This window comes from Thamnophis elegans, chromosome 2, assembly GCF_009769535.1.
Source record: "Thamnophis elegans isolate rThaEle1 chromosome 2, rThaEle1.pri, whole genome shotgun sequence".
Taxonomy (NCBI): Eukaryota; Metazoa; Chordata; class Lepidosauria; order Squamata; family Colubridae; genus Thamnophis; species Thamnophis elegans.
In genome coordinates, this window is record NC_045542.1 from 93,781,680 (window position 1) to 93,804,576 (window position 22,897).

A 22,897-nucleotide genomic window follows, 5' to 3' on the forward strand; every position below is an offset into this window, starting at 1 on the left:
AATATATTCCATGTAGTATTGCTATATTACTTTTATCCTTCTCATCTGTTCCACTACATTCTCTATTGGTATCATTATTATGATTGTTATCCTTTATTATTATGATTATTATTACTTTGTAATAATGTAATTGCCTGTACACTAAGAGCTTATTTGAGAAAAATTCCTTGTGTGTCTAATCACACTTGGCCAATAAACCTATTCTATTCTATTCCATTCTATTCCACTCCACTCCACTCACCTTCCCCATGTTCCCTTGGCTCTTCTTACAAAGAGATAAATTATTCGTCTGTGACTGCTTTATAGTTAACTGTATTGTCTAAAATTTGAGCAATGCAATTATTACACACTAACTAACCATAAACTAATCTATTACAAACCTTGAGTATATTCTGGGTGTTTTATGGCAGTACAAAATAGTGTGACAGAGCGAGGTGGCATAAAATACAGTATTTTTTCCATCCATGAAAAAGCCAATGGATATGTGCAGGGACTAACTGTAGCACATTTGCTATTTAACTTTTTTTCTGAGTGAGCATGTTATCTAAATATACTGTAAGAGGTCATACTGGTATACTTTTACTATTAATCATGGTTTTAAAGCAGTAAGTGTTTGAATCATCATGGAACTGAAATAATATTCATACTATTACTTCACTTTAGAAAGTTTTTTCATGTATCACTGATCCACCGACCCATAAGAGTATATTTGTAAAAGAAGGCTAAGCTCAAGCAAATGGTTAAATTCTTACCACTGTTTACATTAAAGATAAAAAGCTTGGAAAGTAACTAATTAAATAACCATATAAATATTTTAATAGATGAATTGGTCTGTATGATTTGTAAATTTACTTGTTTATAATAAATGGAATTACTATTAACCTATTTGATGAGTTACTAAAAGTTAACTATTGGTTTGACAAACATTATATAATTAAGAGTATAAATATTTTACAAATATTACTTTAATTTTCTCTATGTTTGAGATTACCTCAGAAAATTATTAGTATGTCTACTTTAATAAGTCCTTTATCCATTTGAATGAGACAGTTTCAGCATGAATCCAGGGGGAGACTAGCAAAACATTGCACTGTAGATAATTCAGTCTTACTAACAGGAAGATGTAGCTCCCTTGATAATTATAATTTCTTGTCTTCTGTTTTGTCTGAATAGTTTTTCTGAATATAAACACCTTAGTGTTCTTAGGATTCTATCAAACTACATTCATTTGGCAATTAATATGTAATAAATGAAATGTTCTTCCCATTGTTTATCTCAAAAAACAGTAATAAAGACATACTGGAGGCTTCTTATTTCCCCTTTGGTTCCATTTATCCATTTTACTATTGTGTATAAAGAAACGGTATAACAGTGTAATTCTCTGTGGGAGAGGTACAAACAACATTCATCATTTCTAGTTGGACCTTTTCTAAAACAGTAGTTTCCAAGAGTGATGACAGTGCCTGGGAAAGTTCTTTGTTTCTGAAATGCTAGAGTAGGTATTCACTGCTTGATATTCAGGAAATAAAGCTACTGTATTCATTTGACTAGTTACACACAATATTTCAAAGAGTTTTGTTTCATGCCAGAAATAATAATTTATGGTGGGTTATATTCACTCTAATTAATCCCAGTTAAGGTCCTTTCTATTTCTCTTCCTTTGTGCAATAGAAAATGACATTTAACTGAAAGGGTATACTTTCAGAAATTAAGATCAATTAATGCATTCAACTACGTTTGATAGAAGTCACTATTTTGATGAAATTATAAGAGAAGAATGCCCCAAAACACACTTATTTTTAAACTATGAAACTCCGTTATCTTGTTTTAAGGATTCATTGACATATAAAATGACACAAAAAAATCAGCCTCTGAAGAACAGAATAAATTAAGTTTGGACAACATCCAAAATAATGCTTTCTGTATTTTAAAGACTGATGAGAGCTTTAAACTACGCCCCTATTGCCAGGCAGACCCCAGCCTCGACGAAGGACTCTATCTGACTCAATATGTCATCTTCTCCAGACGATTGTTGTAGTGAAATACCTTCTTTTAGTATTCACAAAAAACCACAAAATAGTAATAGCAGTAAAGCATTTAAGAAACATGACAATTCCAGGGAGGGGCTGGATACTCCTCCCTCACTATGAGAATAGGTGTATCAGGTAAGAACCAATGCCCTTTCTCCATAGTAAGGGGAGGAGTATCCACATTGGGATGTACCAAAGCCATTTCGTCCCTCGGTGGAGGGGGGGGTCTATGCATAATATATATAGATGTATACAAGAATTATACACAGTGATCTGTTTTACTGTCTCTATGCACAGATTGTAACACCCTGCGTCCAAAGGCCGCTTCTGCCGAAGCAAGAGTCTTAATTTATAGTTCTTTATGAATGGTGAAGGAGATGCCCACGTAGCAGCCCTACAAATCTGAAAGAGGCCTGCATAGCCCAGGCCGCTGAAGTAGCCACACTCATCGTGGAATGTACTGTGATAGACCCCGGTACCTAGACCCTTGTGCTTGGTAAGCGGTAGCGATACAAACCATCTCCCTATGGTAGTAGATGTCCCCTTATTCCCCAGGGATCCCAGCTGGAAAGGAAAAAGCAATGTTTCTGTCTGTCTGGTCGACAAGGTTCTCTTAAGAAAAAACCTCAGAGCCCTCCTCACCTCCAAGGTGTGCCATTTTTTCTCTAAAGGGTGAGAAGTATCCGGACAGAAATTGGGTAAAAGTTCCTGAGCTCGATGGAAGCAAGAGCACACCTTGGGTATGAAGGAGGGGTCCAACCTTAAAACCACTCTGTCATGATAAAGTATACATATATCATTCCTGGTAGACAATACCTGTAGCTCAGATATCCGCCTAACGGAAGTGATAGCCGCCAAAAAGGCCACCTTGAGTGTCAGGAACTTGAGAGCCACTTTTTGCAGCAGTTCAAAGGGGTCACCTGTTAAAGCGTCCAGCACCTTGTATAAATCCCAAGAAGGGTACCTATGTACCATAGGTGGCTTAAGATTAGAAGCACCCTTGAGAAAACGCCTGACCATAGGGGGCTGAGTCAGTGTTTGTGACCTACCGCACAGTAGCACAGAAGAGATTGCAGATACCTGTCTCCTAAAAATATTAGGAGACAACCCTTTATCCAGGCCCACTTGAAGAAAGTCCAGGACCTGTGGACTTGTGGCTGGAACCGAGGCAAGGTCGTTAGTAGAACACCACATGCAGAATGAGCATCATGTAGCACTGTAGATGCACTCCGTGGATGGTCTACGGTAGCCTGAATAGTCTGTATGACCCTGGAGGAATATTTGTTCTCCCTCATTACGCTCCGCTCAAGTGCCACATGGTCAACTGGAGTCATGGAGGGTCCGGATGCTCCAGCGACCCCTGGCTGAAGGAAATCATTTCCTAAGGGATCCTCCAGGGTCTGTCCACCAAAAGTGATCGGAAATTGGCGAACTCTGGCCGGCTAGGCCAATGTGGGGCAATCATCACCACTTCTGCCCCTCCCCCTGCAAGATCTTTTGTATGACCCTGGGAATCAAAGGCAAAGGCTGAAAGACTCCACGTTCTGCGATGGGAACTGGGAGAAAAACCTCGGGAGCTGAGCACTGAGAGGGGTGGCAAACATGTCGACTTCCGGGCGGCCAAAGGGTCCACAAGTGTCCGGAAATTGCTGGCTGCAGCTGCCACTCCGAATTGTCCACCTCGGTCTGGCTGAGCCAGTCAGCCCTGACATTGTCCACTGCCGTTATCGAAAGTAGGTTCCTTTCAGCCCAAAGACCCAGTCTCTTGGCCTCCAACATGAGAGACCTTGATCTGGTTCTGCCCTGCCTGTTTATATGAGCCTTAGTGGCTATGTTGTCCGTGAAGACCAGAATATGTCTGCCACTGACAGAATGGCTAAATTGTTTGAGAGCTAGGCGGACTGCCCTGAGTTCGCCTGGCTCCATTGTCCCTGCGCCATCTGTGTCTGTAGATGGGCCCCCCATCCAAACAGACTGGTGTCCGTTGTGACTATCACTCGGTCTGAAATTCTGAAATATTTCCCCTTGGTGATTGCAGGGGACCTCCATCCTATCAGGGATTGGGATACTTCTGCCAGTAGAAGGACCTTGATCTTGGAGCAGCTCATGAGCCTTTGCTGAAATGGTAAAAGAAACCATTGAAGGTCTCTGGTATGAAGGCGTGCCCAGGGGACAATACCAATGGCAGACACCATGGTGCCTAAAAACCTGGACAATGTAGCTAGGGCCACCCTATGCTCCCTAATGACCTGAGAAACTAACTCCCTGAGATTTTTCTACCTCTCCGGCAACAGAAAGACTGTGCCTGACATAGTGTCTATCAAAGCCCCTAAGTGAATCAGTCTTGTTGTAGGGTGCAAATGACTTTCGCCAAATTAACGGAGAATCCATGATCTCTCAAGGTTGACATAGAAATGTCTAAGTCTCATTAACTGAAGATGATTGCAATAAGAGGTCATCTAAATAACCTTGGAGCCTTACAGGTACGTGCCTCAGGTACACTGTCAAGGCTGCTATCACCTTCATGAAAAATCGAGACGCAGATGATAAACTGAAGGGTAAGGCCCGGTACTGGAAATGGTGCCCTAAGTAATAAAACCTGAAATACTGCAGGTGTTCAGAGGCTATGGGTATATGCAGGTAGGCCTCCGTACGGTCTGTGGAAGTGAGGAAATCTCCCTGCCTAATACCCTCTAAATTAGAATGCAGCGAGTGCATTTTGAACCTCCAATAGCACACGAAGTGGTTTAACCACTTCAGATCAAGAATAGCTCTCCAGCAGCCCGAGGCTTTGGGGATCACAAAAAGAATAGAATAATAATCCAGCCCCTGTTGGTCTGGAGGTACCAGTTGGATAGCCCTTATGACCAATAGATGTTGAATGGCTTCCTGCATAAGCTGCCTCCGGGTCGAGTTATTGGAAACCGGACAGATCCAAAAAGAGCTCGTTGGACTGGAGAGAAATTCAATGGAGAGTCTTGACCCAATGGTGGACTGAACCCACGCACTGGAGGAAGATGAATCCCAACAGTCGGCGAAATGCGCCAAGCATCGCCCGATGGGGGGAGAGGTGGGCCTAGAATTAATTCTTATGGTAGGAGCGCCTGCCGTCTCTGCCCCCTCGAAAGGGACACTTCTGCTGCCTGTTCTTTTGTTGCCGATCTGGCTGGAACTTTTGCCTAGGGGCGCAGTTCCCCTGATACTGCCTAAAGGCAGAATACCCAAAATCAGGTCCCTTGCAGTAAAAGGCATAGTCCTGACCACGAAATGAAGACCTGTAGTCTTGGCCATGGAAGGTAGAGTGCCGGGGGTAAGGCGCCACCCGGAAGTTGCCCTTCCTTGGAGAGGTGGGAAGCACTTTCCGCTTGTCCTTGCCATCCACTAGGAAAGGATCGAGAGCAGTACCAAATAAAGACACCCCCCCCCAGTGAAGGGCGCCGAGGTGAAATGCCATTTGAGGCGTACGTCTGCCTGCCACTGACGTAGCCAAAGCAGTCTACGGGACGCCACAGATGACACTATGGACCTGGAGGCAAACCTGGCTGCTGACAAGGTGGCATCTGATGAGAACTGTATGGCAGCTACCAGTTTGTTAATGTCCTGATGAGCCCCCACATCAGTAATAGGCACTCTCCGCTGCAAGTCCTGTAACCAAAGCAGACAAGAGCGGTTAAAGAAGGAGGCGGTCGTGGCTACCCTCACTGCCCATGCCACTGCCTGATGACCCCTTTGCAGTGTAAGGTCCGCCTTCTTGTCCTCTGGTTTCAGTGCATCTTCGGGAGCCCCTGGCCCATTAGCAGATGTATGCAAGGCCGACACTGGGGCATTGATAGAAGGAATTAGAAGTACTTGGCCCTTATCTACATTGAAAAAAGTCTTATCTGTAGAATTTGGTGTGGGCCCTGAAGTGGGGGTTGTCCACTGCCTTTTTACAAGATTGAGAAAGATTCTTGATAAAGGGTTGTGGCATTAGGAAGGTTGAGACCCACTGCTCTAAGGGCTGCTGCCCGCCTCCACTTCCCTTTGGAAGCCACTCCATTTGGCCTTCGGTTTCTCTTCGGCTGAATACACCATAGCTCCGAAAGCTTTTGATTCCGGCTGGAGATAATGAGGGCTCTTTCCAATAATCGGGGAATAAAAGGTTCCCTCAGAATGCCACATTAAGGCTGACAGCTCCCTAACAGTTCTCAATGCCACCCCCTGAGGGAGTAAACGCAGGGAGACCACCACCCCAGTAGAAATAGTGGTGTGAAATGGGGAGATACTCACAATTAGGCAGATCCGGAATTACAATCAAATTACAATTGTACTGAAAATTTCTCTGGAGAAACTAGATGACCAACCGTCCAGATTGATGGACTGAGTCGAAGCTGGGGTCTGCCTGGCAATAGGGGCGTGGTTTAAAGCTTTCATCAGGCTCAGTCCAATCATTGAGTAGATGAAGTCAACCCAGTCTGGATACTCCTCCCCCCACTATGGAGAATAAATCCTTATCTACTCTTTCCAGGCAGCTCATTTTCTTTCTTCCATTCCTTTTTTTCTTCTTTTAACATTCTATTTGTTGCTAGTTTCTTATTCAAATATATATCTTCACTTAAATCCACTTCTCTGTTGTTTTTTTTAATTTATACAGGTTTAATCTTTGGTTCTTTTTAAATTTTATATAAGTGTTAAGATTTTTTTTTGTGCTTTTTCATTCAGTTCAGATAGATAATATTTGTATTGCACCTAGAATGGCAGAAGACTCCTAATGCAAAGTTTATGTATTTAAATATCATTCATATCTATTGAAATAATATCATTATTGAACCATTTTTGAATGATGTCAGGGGACCTACATAGCCAATAGGAAGAATCTAACTGTGACAATGCTCTAGTCAGATGTGGATATCTAATCCATGCCTTTAGGAATCCTCTTTTTTCCCTATATATACTGGGGAAGAAAAAAAACTCCCTTTTATTTTAAAACAAAGTATTCTCTATTAATATTCTAAAATAGAGCCAGTTTCATGTAGTGGTTCAAGTGCTGGCCTAGAAACCAGGAGAAAACTCTATTTTCTACTCATGAGAGCTAGCTCTTTGGGCCAGTCACTTTCTCTCATCTCAACCAACCTTTTAAGGTGGTTGTTGTGGGGAAAATAGGAAGAAGGAATATTAAGTATGTTTGCCACTTTGAATTCCTTATAAAGTAATAAAAATTGGATAAAAATCTAATTAATTCAAATCTTTCTCCTTCAAAGAATGAATAGCATTTATTCATTTAGCAGTTATTATTCAAATGGATACGGATACAAAAAAAAGAATTTAAAGATTAAAATGTATAACTTGATTGTTACAAGCAGAAATTTATATATGTATGTATATTTGCTTAGTTGCATATTACAAAGCTATACATAAATGGGAGCAGCAGAACAAAAACGACAATTGAAAATATGCCATTTGTATTTAAAGCCAAATTTCCATTTCTCTCAAAAAATTCTGAGTTACATTCTTCAGCATCTACTGTATTTTTATAATACGTCTAGTTTGCCTTCAGGATGTATTCTTTCAATTCTAAATCACAATACCTTTTGTAACTGACAGTTCTTTCTACTGGTACCAAGTACTAACTCTGACCCTTTCTGCTGAACCAGTTTTTACCAAGTGAATAGCAGTTCTTATAGTTCACCTTCATCTTCAAGAAAATCACAAATCTTACATAGACTCCTAGTGGCTTGATCCAGTTCCACTTTCTGAAACCACATTCATTTTACACTTTAATTCTTCCAGGTCCTCAAAGAACCTCGAAGTAATCAACTACTTCAGGTACCCAATGAGCTACCCAACAGCATTAATATACAGTAATTACTTGATATATGGACTTTCCAGTATTGTTTCTCTCAACTTATTGCTTCATCCAAAGACTCAACTACTGTAGGTAGGTCAGGATTCTCTTCATTGGTAGGGCATCCCCATAAGCTCTATTATTGTGAGCCACCCATTGTTCTGTTTCAGATGGGAGATCATACAAATCTTTTAAATTAACTAAAATTAAATTGGCCAAAAATGTTGGCCTTAGTCAGGTTTTAAGAAGCATAATGATAGAGAATTTTGCCCCTTACTACGACCAAGTACCCATAATAGAAAAGAGGTATGAAAGGTTCACCGTTATCCTTTCAAGAGGGGATGGGATACATGTGCAGAACTCCCAAACTTGTTATAAATATGCCTTTTCATTTCCACAATGGCCTTTTTCTGAACCCCTACTGTAGCTCCCTCTGTTTAAGATCTCTGGAAACCATCCGGGGGGAGGGGGGGAATAACAAAGGAATTTTCTATCATAAAATACCAGTGGCAAACACTAAATAGCGAGTGTGCTAATGGATTATCGAGTTAATGTTGCTTTTAAAAATTATTTTAAATTCACATGGTGGATGTAAATGTTGATTGACAGCAAAATTCATTTTAAGAGACAATAACAATCCAAAGCTTGCAAGGAAAATATTTAATCATTTGGGTCACATACATGTGTCCTCATGTCTAGTGAAACAGACTACTTCTATATTTGTGATAGATGATGGTGATAGGCAGTTCCATAAATACTCAGGCCTAAGGCAGGATGTTCCAATTCATCATTCTTTTTATTTTTTTTCTTACATCTTTGTATTAAACAATTTGGGGGGGGGGGTAATTACAATTTAATGTTTATCTTCAGCCAATCATCAATCTCTTTATGGATCACTTTTTCCTACTGTTATATTTATCAACATGCCCATAATAATTCCTGATGATGACACATTGTTGCTTAATGACTTTTAGTTTGGATTCATAAAACACAAATGTTCCCATTTTCTATTTTCTAGACTTACACAATACAGTGAGCCATAAACTATGTAAATATGTATGTAGTGCATTCATAATTGCATTTACAGTTTAAACAGTTGCTTAACTGAGCAAGTGTTGTGTAAACACAACCTTAAAGTAATTTTTCTTACAGTCAGTTGTATTTTTTGCTCCTAGATCTGATTTTCTTATGCTTCATTAAAAAAAAGTTGTTAATAAAATCAAGTATAGCCTTATTCTCTAAAGTTGCTTCTGATTTCTATATTAACCAGTTTATACTTGAAGCAAACATTGTAACATCTCAGCAAAACATTACTTTTCAGAAATAAAAATGTTTACATAAAATAAAAATATGAAAGGTTGTCATCCTCTTTTAATATTTTTATATGTGAAATGATTTTAGGATAAAAATAAGGATTTTTGGAGGAAATAATTCTGGAATAAGCCTACATTTAATCCTTTCAGCAATTTTGAATGTAAATGGAGAAAATCTTAGTTATATGAGAAGTTAATGATACCCACCAACTATCAGGGTTTTCATAGGATACCTATCCCAGCTTGCTGGTTGAATCATAATGCTACAGCATTTCTGTACAAAATCATTGAATATTGCTCTATATCAGTGTTTTTCAACCACTGTGCCGTGGCACACTAGTGTGCCGTGACATAGTGTAAGGTGTGCCGTGGGAGAATTACTTTATATATAGTCAATATAGGCACAGAGTTAAAAACATTTTAACATTTTCTAATGGTGGTGTGCCTCATGATTTTTTTCATGAAAAAAGTGTGCCTTTGCACAAAAAAGGTTGAAAAACACTGCTCTATATACATTTCAAATATTATATCTTAGAAAGTTTTCTATTAATTTGATTTCTTCCTTAACCATACATTAATACTCAAGGAGAAATCAGTAAGAAATACATGTTCATTGTCTTCCTCTATGTCCTGTGATCTATTGAACAAATGTAATAATCTTAGCATCATTATCTTTTGAAAAATAGAAAAATTAGAACAAGATGAGCTAGAATTGGTATCGTGTAATACAGACACCTTTTAGGAAAAAAGATCTGTCAGTTTTAACATAAGAAAAACAAATTGATCAGAATTATGTTCTTTTTTGCTTCTTATTTTGCCTCTACCATGGATACTGGGCAATATCTAGCAAGAGAAATAGCTTATCTGAATTCACTTTGCTTGGTTTTCATACAGCAAAGAGACGTCCCCAGACTTTAAATGGGTAAAGACAGTTTCATGGTCACACCAAAAAGCTGGTTTGAATAATAATAATGGCTAAAAAAAGAAAATTATATTATGTACCTTATTCCAAACCACATAATAAAGTACAACACTGTTTCCCAAATCTGGCAGTTTTTAGAATTCTCCTTCTTTGAAAATTGTCAAAGTTGGGAAACATTGACCCAGAACAACAGTTATTGTACAACTAGTGTATTTTTCAGAGTATAAGATGCACTGGAGTATAAGACGCATCAAGGTTTTGAAGAGGCAAATTTTAAAAAGTTTTTGCACTCTGCAGACCTCCCAAAAACAGCCTGTTTTTCACGAAAAGGCCCTTTCCGCGCCCCCCCCAAGGCATGAAAAGGCTTGTAGAGTGCTCCTGGGGGTGGGGATGGGAGCAAAAATGAGCAAAAAACAGCCTGTTTTTTGCTCATTTCTGCCTTCCCCAGCCCCCAGGAGCACTCTGCAAGGCTCCTAAAGGCTCTGCACGGCCATTTTGGTGAAGGGGGCGGGGTTGCAAGAGGCAAAAAATGCTGTATTCAGTGTATAATATGCACTCAGATTTTCAGCCTCTTTTTGAGGGAAAAAGGTGTGTCTTATTCATCAAAAAATATGGTATGACCTGATCTTATCCTCATTTATAATTTCTTGTCAAGATATGCTAACTTACCATCTTTGATTCTAGTTCTTGTAGACATCAGCTTACTCCCTTGTATGATGACCTCAAAAATATAATTTTAAGAATAATTAACTAGAAAACTCTGCATTCAACTATAGTCAGTTGCACTAAAAATAAAATTAAAGCATTATATGCCATTTCGCCAGTTAGTACAACGCTTATAGTAAAACTGCTAAAAACAGATTTTAGAGATATAGTATTAAGCTAGTCTACCCTGTTTATTTACATTTTCTAAACTTTCGTAGAGTAGATGCTATTATTGTATTTATCTCTTGTATTGTTGGCTTTGCAATAGAATCCAATATCACCTTGTAATGTTTATTTTTGTGTAAAAAGTAAATGATGTCAAAAAATGACCAATATATTGTCTGAGGATAGCTTTCAGATTATAAGGCACAAACAATTTTGTGCGACAGACTATTAATTTTGAATGCTTCAGTGAATAGCATGCTGCTTCATGGAAAGATCCAATCAAAGGGGATTTATTTCAAGAACTACTGTTTGTCTGATACTTGCTCTTTTTTTTCTTCAGTAATGTTCAATTCAGCCTTTTGCTTTTTTTCTTTCTACAGTAATGTGATACTCGTTTCCATTGGTTTCTTTTTTAAGGAGCTGCTCATTTTCTTGTAATGAAATTTGTCATCAGACAAAGATTTTGATAATAAAATGAATCAAAGCAGCAATAAAAATGAATAGGAAGCCTGCTTTTGAAATTATATTTGCTACTTCAACAGTAGAAATCATTTTTTTAAACCATGGAGTTTAGCTACTTAAGACTGAAGTAAAGAGATTTGTAATACTTTAGCATTAACGTATACATAATTCACCTAGTTTATAGGTTAATGGCAGACAGGTATTTAAGTGTGGACTTGTTCTGCAAGCTAAGTTGCCATTTAATCTGAATTTTACTCTGGCTGAGGCTCTTCCCCTTGTCTCCCAAGCTCTTTTCCACATACTATTACCTCCTGAAAGAGGAACAGCTGTCTGATTTTGACCTCTAGGGAATGCCATCTGGAAGATTCCTAAGAGCCGCCGTCTCTGGGTCTGCATTCTTTCTGTGAAGAACATTCCCCTAAACACTAGACAAGCCCCAACACTTCTGGCTTTCTGTAGGCAAATAAGATCTGACTATTTCAATATACTTTTGGGTCTGAGTAGCTGTATTTGATCCTTCTGAAGGATGAATACTTACATACATATGTACACACACACACACACACACACACACACACACACACATATATATATATATACACACATACATACATACATACATACATACATGAGCTGTTCCTCATTGTCAGGTATTACTGGTGTTATTGTAGATTGCTTTGATTATTTTACTATTTGTAGCTCCATAAGATGATCATAGTTAAAATTGGAGAGACATATAAGCTTAATAAATAACATATAAAGCCCAAGATGCAATTTACTACTTTGAGTTGTTGTTGTTGTTGTGGGAGGTTATCAGTTGACACGCTTGACTATAGTCAAAGGTCATTTTTATTTTTCAAGAATCGATATATACTTAGGGACATAAGTTATACTTTTATACACCAGGTTCCCTAACCAGCCAGTATCTTCTTGTTCCACTACTATTGTCCACAAATGAATTGCGGATCTATGTAGGATTTATTTCTGAAATTTATGTTCCCAAATCTTGGGGTTTTCCTGTTGTGGTAGTTTCTTTGTTTAAATTGCATGCTTTAAATATGAATTTGGAACACCAAGTGGGGCATTAATAGACCTAGAAATAAAATAATTTTCATTCCAATCTGATCCTATAAGAATCATCTAAGGCAGTTTTTTAACTATATTGAATTCTCAAACTGAAAAATACAAATTGTATATACAACCTAAGGAGAAAGTGAGTCAGTTTATTTTAATCATTTTTAGCATTTTTTTTCCAGGCTTTAAAATGGTCAAAGAATGTGTTTCTGAAATGCAATGGTCCACAATTCATAGATCCTCTGAAATATTGGATAAAAGTATAAAATGACAGGTTTTCAAAAAGAAAACTTTACCTAGATATTAAATAAAATGAACATATATAAAACTATGTAGGATAAGATTTTCAATGAGAAACAACTGGTGATAGCAGAATGAAGAAACATGCAGTCAAGCAGAATTCTGCAAGCTTGTTTAAAAGTTCTTGTACTAGTTTATTTATTCATGATGTTTTTTCTATCTTAAAGGCTTTACTCTCCATTCAAGAATTGCTTAAAACATAAGAATGCTGTCATCTCCCAAACCAGTATTACATTTTATTGCTATTAATATTAAAATACTATTTTAATTCATTAAATGGCATCAGGGACAGCTCACTATTGAATTTCTTTTGCAAAATGAAAGCTCACAAAATGAAGTTTTCAGCATTTCAATATCAGACATCTAACAAGACTTCCATTGGAATGTTTGCCATATTCTTAAGCAGACAGCCTTTAAAATCATTTTGTAGCTCATTAGTTTATAAATAAATGCATATTTATATTCTATAATTAATAACAACACACTTAAACTGTTTTAAAGTGTGCTATTATTCATCACAGTATTTAAATATAATTTAAGTCTATTGGAAGTAATATACTAAACAAAAGCTGTACTTCAATTAAACCAGTGCTTCCCAAATGAAGCTAAATTACTGAAAATTGCAGTAAAATGTTTTCTCTTTGAGTAACAACACAAAAACCTCTTACCCAATCACATAGGAACATTAACATCAACTTAAAGTGTTTTACCTACATTGAATATAAAAGACTTTCCGAGAAGGAGTTTTGAGTAATGAAGGAAAACATCTTGGGAAGCACTAACATAGACTGACAGAAGTTATATCCATACAGGTATGAAAGAATGTTCATACAGAGTTGACAAAAAATCAGAAATAATAAATTTCTTGATCAAATATAGATATTAGTGGGATGATAATTGCAAGTACTAGTCAGGCTAATTGAGGCTCAGTTTTAAATTCAGAATTAAATTTGTCAGTACACTATTTGTTTGTTCATTTTATAGGCCACCCAATTTGCAATCAGTTTGGGTGGCTTACACCTCTTTTTAAAAATTATAAAATGCATGCACACATACAAAAAGAATCATTAATAGCTCTAAAAACAACATAAAACCAAAGAAAGTCCATCCAGCTTATTGTCTAGCAATTTGGGGCCTTAGTATAAAACCAAAAGTGGAAAATAATTATCTAATATAGGTTAGATAGGTACCTAATCACTAAGCAATTAACTGTTAATTAAAAGTAGTCGTCCCTTAATAACACAAATAGTTGGCACCAGAAACTCTGTTGTTAAGCAAAACGTTATGTGACTGTTCTACTTAACAACACACCTATACCTGACCCATCACAAGACCCACTAACCACACAAAGCGCTTATAAACAGAAGAACACTGAGATCCTATAAATTCAGAGAATACACTTTCTCCCTCAATTAGACATTTGGGAATTACAAAACATGTATTAGATGATTGAATTTACCTGTATATAAAATGTCAGTATTTTTTTAGATGAATTGACATAAGACAAAGAGAAACCTTATTTTTCAGTTAGTTTAAAGGCATGTGTTATAGCCTGATACCTTTATAAATACAGTTGACTTAAATAATTTTAGATGCAGTACACACTACTGTAAAAGGGTACAGAACAATATATAAGTCTAAATGTATTTTGCTGAAATAACAATAGTATCTCTGCTTTCAAAAGCATTGATTTCCATCATAGTAAAAAAAATGAATTGTACATATTCTTTCTCCTGTTTCACAGGTCTGGATGTGTGGAGGTCGCATGGAAGATATACCTTGTTCTCGAGTTGGCCACATTTATAGAAAATATGTCCCTTATAAGGTTCCAACAGGAGTCAGTTTAGCTAGGGTAAGAAGCTATCTTGTGCTATTCTTACATCTTCACAATGGAGCATTAAAAAAAAAACCACCCACTTGATCTATGGTAAAAATTGTTATTGTTAACACAGGAAACCTGTTCTTATGCCTTTTATTTTAAAAATTTATATCCCTATAAGCAGAAGATAGGTAAGTTAAGGAAAATGCATTAGTAAGAGGTTTGAAGATCTAAAGCTACTGTTAAATGCATGCAAAATTCATATCATTATTAAGTGTTCACATGCATAACTAAAATGAAGAACTTACCAGTTTTTAGAATATTTGAAAATATGATCCAATGAGAAATTGTCACTACCTAACTATAAATTCAAGATTTCCTTTTCAATTTGTAAATATTTATTTTAAAAGATATTTTACTTCCTGTTCAAAATTAACATATCTTAAAATGTGGTTAGAGGCTCCCTCTTGTGGGAAAAGAAGTAATGGGAATATTCCTTTAATAACTTTAAGAAAATATTATACATTCTCTTATTTGACTCCCTATATTAAAAGCCTAGCTTTAAAATATTTTATCTGTTGAAGAGTTAAGTATTAAATTTTAATCAATTTTAGTGGATTTACTCAGTCTTATAATTTTATTATGAAATAGTGTATCTTGAATTCTACAAAATGAAGTTGCCTTTGAGTCAAGCTGGCAATGTATACATCAGTCAAATACTGTGGTGAGCTCAGTGTCTATCTAAAATATATTGTTTAACCTTTTAACATAATCAGTCTTCTGTATGTGCCAATAGTAAAGAAATATTGAGAAGAGTTGCTTATCACTAGTTGTTCTGATCCTGTCCGTTACCATTAGCCATTTTTTATTTTCCTATTTATCAAGATAATTTTTTATTTTTATTTTCATTTTAAAATATTGGAATCTTGTAGAACCTGAAACGGGTGGCTGAAGTGTGGATGGACGAATATGCAGAATACATTTATCAAAGGAGACCCGAATATCGACATCTATCTGCGGGGGATGTGACTGCTCAGAAAGAACTTCGTATTAAACTTAACTGTAAAAATTTCAAGTGGTTTATGCATGAAGTTGCTTGGGACTTGGGAAAGTTTTACCCACCTGTAGAACCTCCAGCAGCTGCCTGGGGAGAGGTTAGTTTATTCAAGTCACTCAGCCCATTTATCTACGCTTTAGCATACAGCTGCAAATACTGTAATAACCACAGAATTTCTGGTTCCTCTGATTCCATTCTCCAAGGCTGGTCAACATGTTTTAATGCATGTGTTTTTAATTTCAGTGTTATAGAATTACCTATAGGAATTGAACAGCATATGTATTTATGTCAACAGGAAGTTGCTATATTAGTTTCTATGATGATTAGATATTAGAAGACCCACAGAATGGTAATACAGGTTCCTCTTCTCTCTCTTTAAATTATACAGGGAGGAGGAACTGAAAGATTTTGAAGGTTTAGTTAGGAGTGAATTGACAGAAGGTAACCTCAGTTGTAATCTTAAGGAGAGCTATCAAAACTTATATGTCATCCCCAAGAGTTATTTTGAAATAAAGCAATAGCAATAGCACTTAGACTTATATCCGCTTCATAGTTCTTTACAGCACTCTTTCTAAGTGGTTTACAGAGTCAGTGTATTGCCTCCGATAATCTGGGTCCTCATTTTACCAGAAGGATGAAGGCTGAGTCAACCTTAGCTGATCAGAATCCAACTTCTGGGAGAAAGCAGTCAGCCTGCAATACTGCATTCTAACCACTGCACAACTATGGCTCAAAAATAAATGATTGTGATATTTCTTGATTCATGTCAGTTTAACAAATGTAGTCAATCACTCAGTTCAGCCGTAAATATATTCCATCCTGTTTCTTGCAATTTTTAAGGTTGTATAATTTACAGCCTTAAAACCTGAACTTATTGCAGTTTTCTTGGCATACATATTTTGGGATGCATTTTTAAACTAAGAATTGCGTCACAAAATTCATCCAGTGAAGCTGCTGCTTATTAAATGGCCCTCATCTCTGATTTTGTTTCTCAGATCCGTAATGTAGGGACCAGTCTTTGTGTAGATACAAAGCATGGGGCTCTAGGTTCACCACTAAGAGTTGAAACCTGTGTGAAAGGTAGAGGAGAAGCTGCTTGGAGCAATGTGCAGGTAATTGCATTTTTTTTAAATGAACTTATTTATGTATTTACTTATTTTACTAAATTTGATACCTGAATACTTGCTATATTCAAATTATTCTTGGCAATTTATAAAATCATCCTGTAAGTTAAAACATCTAATACACAATATAATCAAATATAAAAATAAAAAAATACAATCAATAAGTAAGTGGCAGTAATCACAACTCAAATGTCCTTCTAAAGAATTTGTCAGAAAGCTATCATTTAACGCAAATGTTGAAATAATATAACAGCTTCTTTAACGGAACAGTTTTGTGATATTTTATATAGTGTAATAACAAATCAGTTTAAATTCCTTATATTATTACCTATTTTATCAGACTAGTTCTACCCCTTTTAAGCATGAAAGCCAACTGGGTGACTTTGGGCTAGTTACTCTGTCGGCTCAATCCACTTTGCAGGGTTGTTGTCAGGAAAATTGGAGGAAGAAGTATCAAGTAAGTTTGCCACCTTAAGTTATAAAGTAATACAAGCAGAATTTAAAAAATCAATCAAATCAAATATAATACTGGGAGGTAAATACAGTATTATGTTCACATAGTATGGATATATAAATATAATATACATAGAGCAGTCGGAAGAGGGTTAAAAATTACTTGGAAAATATATGCTATCACATTATGACAATATTACTATTTAGAACAATACTTCTTCAATTCCTGCTCCCTAAATTGTCTTTAAAAATTGAGATTTGTGGATGATATTTTTATTATAGAGTTATGGACAAGAAACTATATCAAAACTCCTATCAGATGTCTGTTATTTTCACCTCACTTTCACTCCACGTCTTTATCAGTTCATGCAGTAAATGCCCCTAGAGACCAATAAAGCACTTCTATTACCTTCTTTGTAGCATTTACCATTTGAAATTGGCAAATCTTTGCGAAATGTAGATGAACACAATTTAGAAATCTTTAAAAAATCACTGAGTATTTCACCAATGAAGGCTTTGTAGAATATTCTTTCATGGATCATGGATTCTTGAAAAATGAATTACAATGACTGATTCTGTCACAAAATGCAACATCATTTATCACAGACCAATGCGTGCTAATAGGCCAATTTAAAAGTGTTTTTGTGTTGGCACATACGCCAAAGCATTTTTTAAAAATTGAATGAAAATGCTGCATATCATCAAAACAGTGGAAAATAATTGCTGTTAATGATAATCATAATTACAGAACTCTTCTTACCATTGCTGAAATAGATCATCTTAGTGGCCATGACCCAATCCACAGGACTGTCTATGACTGTCAAGAGGCAGAAGACATAAATATATCAACTAGATTCTTGATTTAAGGCATCTACGGCATCAATTCTTGCATAATTCCAATATCTATTATATTGAAATACTCCTAGCAGCATACAAAACCTTAATATGCTTATCTTTGACCACATAATGGCAGCCTTTTATTCTGATACATAATTTATTGCCCCAAAATAAATTATTAAAAATTAAGTAACTATCTAAAGACAAATATGTTTTTTTTCCTCATTTATTTCTGATAGCATATGTTTATTAAACAGGTATTCACATTCAGCTGGCGAGAGGATATCCGTCCAGGAGACCCTCAACACGCAAAGAAATATTGCTTTGATGCTATTTCCCACAATAGCCCAGTCACCCTTTATGACTGTCATGGAATGAAAGGAAATCAGCTATGGAAATATCGAAAAGTAAGTAGATGTAGTTGAATCAAATGGTGTGATCATCTTGTAACATTTTGAATTATGCTTTATTTTTTGTTTAGATAATAGAAAAAAAGGAGCTATTAATAATATGTTGTTCAGAAGAAGATATTCAAGAAGCAAATACCTTCACATAATTTCAAAAAATTAACAATATTCCTCTTTTGCAAAACATGTTTGCAAATAAAGTCTGTTGGATAATATATTGACTTTTGATATGAAAAAAGTTATTTATGCAAAACTTGTATAGAAAGCTTATTTAAACAATAAAACAATACATGTAGTGAGACTAATTTTAACTTTCGTCTTCAGGACAAGACACTTTATCACCCAGTAAGTGGCAGCTGCATGGACTGTAATGAAAGTGATCGAAAAATCTTCATGAACATGTGCAATCCTTCATCTCCAACACAACAATGGATATTTGAACATACAAATTCAACAGTCTTGGAAACCTTTAATAAGAATCTTGATCTTTAAAGACATTATTTATATGTAAATATTACAGTCATACTTTTTACAGGGGATATGACAATTTTTAAAAAAATAATTTTCTAAAAAATGAAAAAGGGAGAATCTCAGGAGAGAGTGACTATCAGGCCAGTCTTTACTTTGATGATGCTGCATCTATGTGTCTGGATAATTCATCCCCATTAGCAAGAAGTCTAGAAATCTGCATTATTATAATTATAGATTTGGAAACGGTAACAAACTGTGAAGTGTATAGGGGGACACAGCTAGAATTCAAAAATGAATTCATGTGAAAATGTCTTTTATTCAAGTTTTAATTATGCAATTTCTTTCATTTTATTTCCTTTTTCAGTTCTTAGTTAAGAAGCTGCAAGAATGAAACATCATTGAAAATTTCTAAATAACTGACATAACTAAATATCAGGAAACATGTAGATTACAGTAAAATGTCAATTAAGACAAGAATAACACTAGTATCAGTGTTATTCTTGCATACCATAATTTATAGTACTAGTATCAGTAAATACTGTAGATCAGAGGTCCCCAACTCCCAATTCATGGACCATTACTGGTCTGCAGCATGCCAGAAACTGTGCCGCGCAAACAAGCGAAGCCCATCCATGGGATGCAGGCACCATGGAAAACTAGCCCCATCCAGTCCGCAGAAAACCTATTCCATGGAATCAGTCCTTGGTGCCCAAAAGGTTGTGGGCCGCTGGTGTACATGGCCAGTTGCCATTTTAACTTGTTTGATTTTTCATGATGGGCCTAATTAAATAATATATAATGATCAGTATATGTTCACACAATGTTCACAGATATGAATGCCAGGTATCTGTGATAACAGGTAGGCATTGGACAAATCATATGTGGCAGGTTTAAAAATAAAGTCAGATTGTAAGTATTAATTTCATAAAGCAGCGATGGCGAACCTTTTTTGGCTCACGTGCCATAAGGGGGGAGCGCAGGGGGGGTCATGCGTGGGTGTGCCCATAATGCAATGCACAACACCCCCAGTGCGCATACGTGCATGAGGGGTGCTCCCCCCTATTTTTGCATGCTTTTTTTGACACACACACCCCCAGGCTCCAGAGGCTTTATAGGAGCCTGGGGAGGGCGAAAACAGGCTTCAGGGACCTTCAGGAGGCTTCCCTGAAGCCTCCAAAGGGCAAACAATGATCCTACGAGCAAACCGGAAGTCATTTCCAGTTTGCTCGTATGGTCGGTTTAAGCCCTCCAGAGGCTTCAGGGACCTTCAGGAGGCTTTTCTGAAGCCTCCAGAGGACTAAAAAGGACCCTACGAGCAAACAGGGACTTCCTGTTTCCTCTTAGAGCTGTTTTTAGTCCTCCGGTGGCTTCAAGGAAGCCTGCTGAAGGTCCCTGAAGCCTCCAGAGGGCTTAAACCAACCCTACGAACAAACCGAAAGTCCGTTCCCGAACTTTTGGTTTGCCCTAGGGCCAGTTTTTTGTGCTCCAGAGGCTTCAGAAGCCTCCGGAGAGCCTCTGGGGAAAGGGAAAGCTCTTTTTGCCCTCCCCAGGCTCCTATAAAGCCTCTGGAGCCTGCGGCGGGCGAATAATGGCTTTTAAAAAGGCTGAACTCAGCTGACCAACGCGCACATGTGTACTGGCCAGCTGACAGGGCAACGCCTTGTGTGCCCTGACAAATGGCTCCTCATGCCACCTGTGGCACGTGTGCCATAGGTTCGCCATCCCAGTCCTAAAGTATATTCCTAATCAGGTTATAATGAGAGCCTTTACATCTAATATGGCAATACTGTCAATCCATTGGAAACTGGATGGAAATTAAATCTTAAGAGGGACAGTGAAAATTTTTGATTTCTCTGCAGCAATAATATATTTGCCATTTTTTTGCCAAATAAACTGACAAATTAATATTTCTTGATTTCTAATAGTAATGATTCTTTTAGAATTCTTGAAAGTTTTGTTATAGTAATAGTTGACTAGTTGAGAAATGAACATTTATTTTACCATGTTTGTAAATAATTAGTCCACATTCATATTTATTTATAATCATAAAAAACATGTTCTATAAACTTTCCAGACTGCGTGTATGTCAATACTCCCTCTGGAAATTTATCAACTAGTTACGTTAAAAATAAAAATTTAGCTTCCTAAATTTACTAGAAAGATTAATAGTCACACTACTTGACCTCAAGTAGCAAGCATACTTTACATGAGGATCAATCTATCAGTGCTAAATCTACAGTGGGTATTGTGACCATATATTTATTCATTTATTAGACTTAAATCCTGATAAAAACTTTCCAGGAAGTTAAACAATTTACACAAATATTACATTTGAAATGAAAACATAATTAAAGCTGTATGATGAAAACAATAGTATATATGCCTAATTTAGCTGTCAAAATATACTTAAAGGTCAGCCTAAGTAACAATATTTTTACCCAGTGATTAAAAGGATGACTTTTGGGGAAAGGCAACTCCAAGCTCTGATAACAGACATCAACAGGGCCTTTTCTTGAATTCACATGAAACATATCTCTCATGGTGGTGGAGTGAAAGAAAATATTTATCTAAAATATTTATCTAAAAGCCAAGGAAGATTCAGAAAGAACAGTCCTTCACAGAACCTCATTCCAAGTTGTGTAGGACTTTATAGATCATCACACAAGCACACACCACTTTTAAGCCTGGAGACAGCTTGCAAAATGATAAAATTGTTACAATGTTGCTCTTTTATATGCTGTTCCATAAGGCATTCAAAATTATTGTAAATAGGTGGTTCCTCACTTAGTTGCAGTGATTCAGTATAGTTTTAACTCACCATTTTGACTGTTTACCTTTTATGAAGTGAACTATCGTGTCCAGTTGTGATACTACATGAACTTTTGGAAGCCAACTATAGATCTTAATTGCAGGGAACTGTTTGTTTTAGAAAACTTTTGCATACACTTGCCCCCTTAGAGTATCAGTAAAATTGAACATAACAGCATCATTAAAATAAAGAAGTGCCTTTTAAAATGCAAATGTACAACAAAAGCTTAAACTTGAACAATTTCCTAGTGCCTTGCTGGACAAGAGTAAAATAGGTATGAAATGTACAAGACTTATGTACTATATGTTGTTAGTGATATTTTGAGGGTATGATTTTATTTTAAGTTCATATTGCAAGATGGAAGGACGATGGATAATTTAGAAAACCTGAGAATCCCTGGTTTCTGACATTTCACTTCACTTACAAGTGCAAGTATTGGGAGGTATTAATCTCCACAAGACATCCTAACTATTAGTCCTAGATGGTGGCACACAAATATGAAAGTGTTAACCCCAATTTCTGCAGTGAATTTCCAAGCCTATCAAAATATAACTAATTATATGTGATATTAGGCATCCTTCCCAATACCTAGTTGCCTCGAAACATGAGATGGGTGGCATATAAATTTAATTACTAATAGGGCTACGGTAAAAAAAAAACTGTTTACATTTTCATATATGCTTGAATACTTTTTCACAGTGGTATTTGTTTTAGTCATCTTCAGGATCTGATAGCTTCCATACCAGAAATAGTGAATAGTACAACAAAATCTGTTAAGTGGTTGCCATTTATTGATATTGTCAGGCCATTTTCTGATCATATTGCTCTAGATAAAAATAATGACGAAGTCAACTACCATAGTACTTGTAGTATTTGAGTTATGATCATTCATTTAATTGATGGTTCAGAGTTATAACAGCCTCAAAAAAATGACTTTCAACCTGTCCTCAAAATTATGGTGCACCAGTTTCCGTGATCACGTGATTGAAACTGAATGATTGCCAATCACATTTACAACAGTTGCATGATCTTGTGATCACATGACTGTGATTTGCAACTTTCCCAGCTGCTTCAACAAGGAAAGTCAATAGGGGAAACTGGATTTGCTGAACAACTGTGATTCTC

General features: G+C 36.5%; 1 protein-coding gene across 1 annotated transcript in view; it reads left to right on the plus strand.

The window, feature by feature from the left end:
* The window catches only part of GALNT10 (polypeptide N-acetylgalactosaminyltransferase 10), a 54,125-nt gene extending 34,035 nt beyond the window's left edge, over positions 1–20,090 (plus strand). Inside the window, exons 8-12 of the mRNA XM_032208872.1 lie at positions 14,540–14,647; positions 15,547–15,768; positions 16,667–16,783; positions 18,343–18,492; positions 18,817–20,090. Coding sequence (XP_032064763.1) covers positions 14,540–14,647; positions 15,547–15,768; positions 16,667–16,783; positions 18,343–18,492; positions 18,817–18,984 — 765 coding nt within the window. The 3' untranslated portion in view covers positions 18,985–20,090. The remainder of the gene's footprint in view (positions 1–14,539; positions 14,648–15,546; positions 15,769–16,666; positions 16,784–18,342; positions 18,493–18,816) is intronic.
* The last annotated feature ends 2,807 nt before the right edge of the window (positions 20,091–22,897 follow it).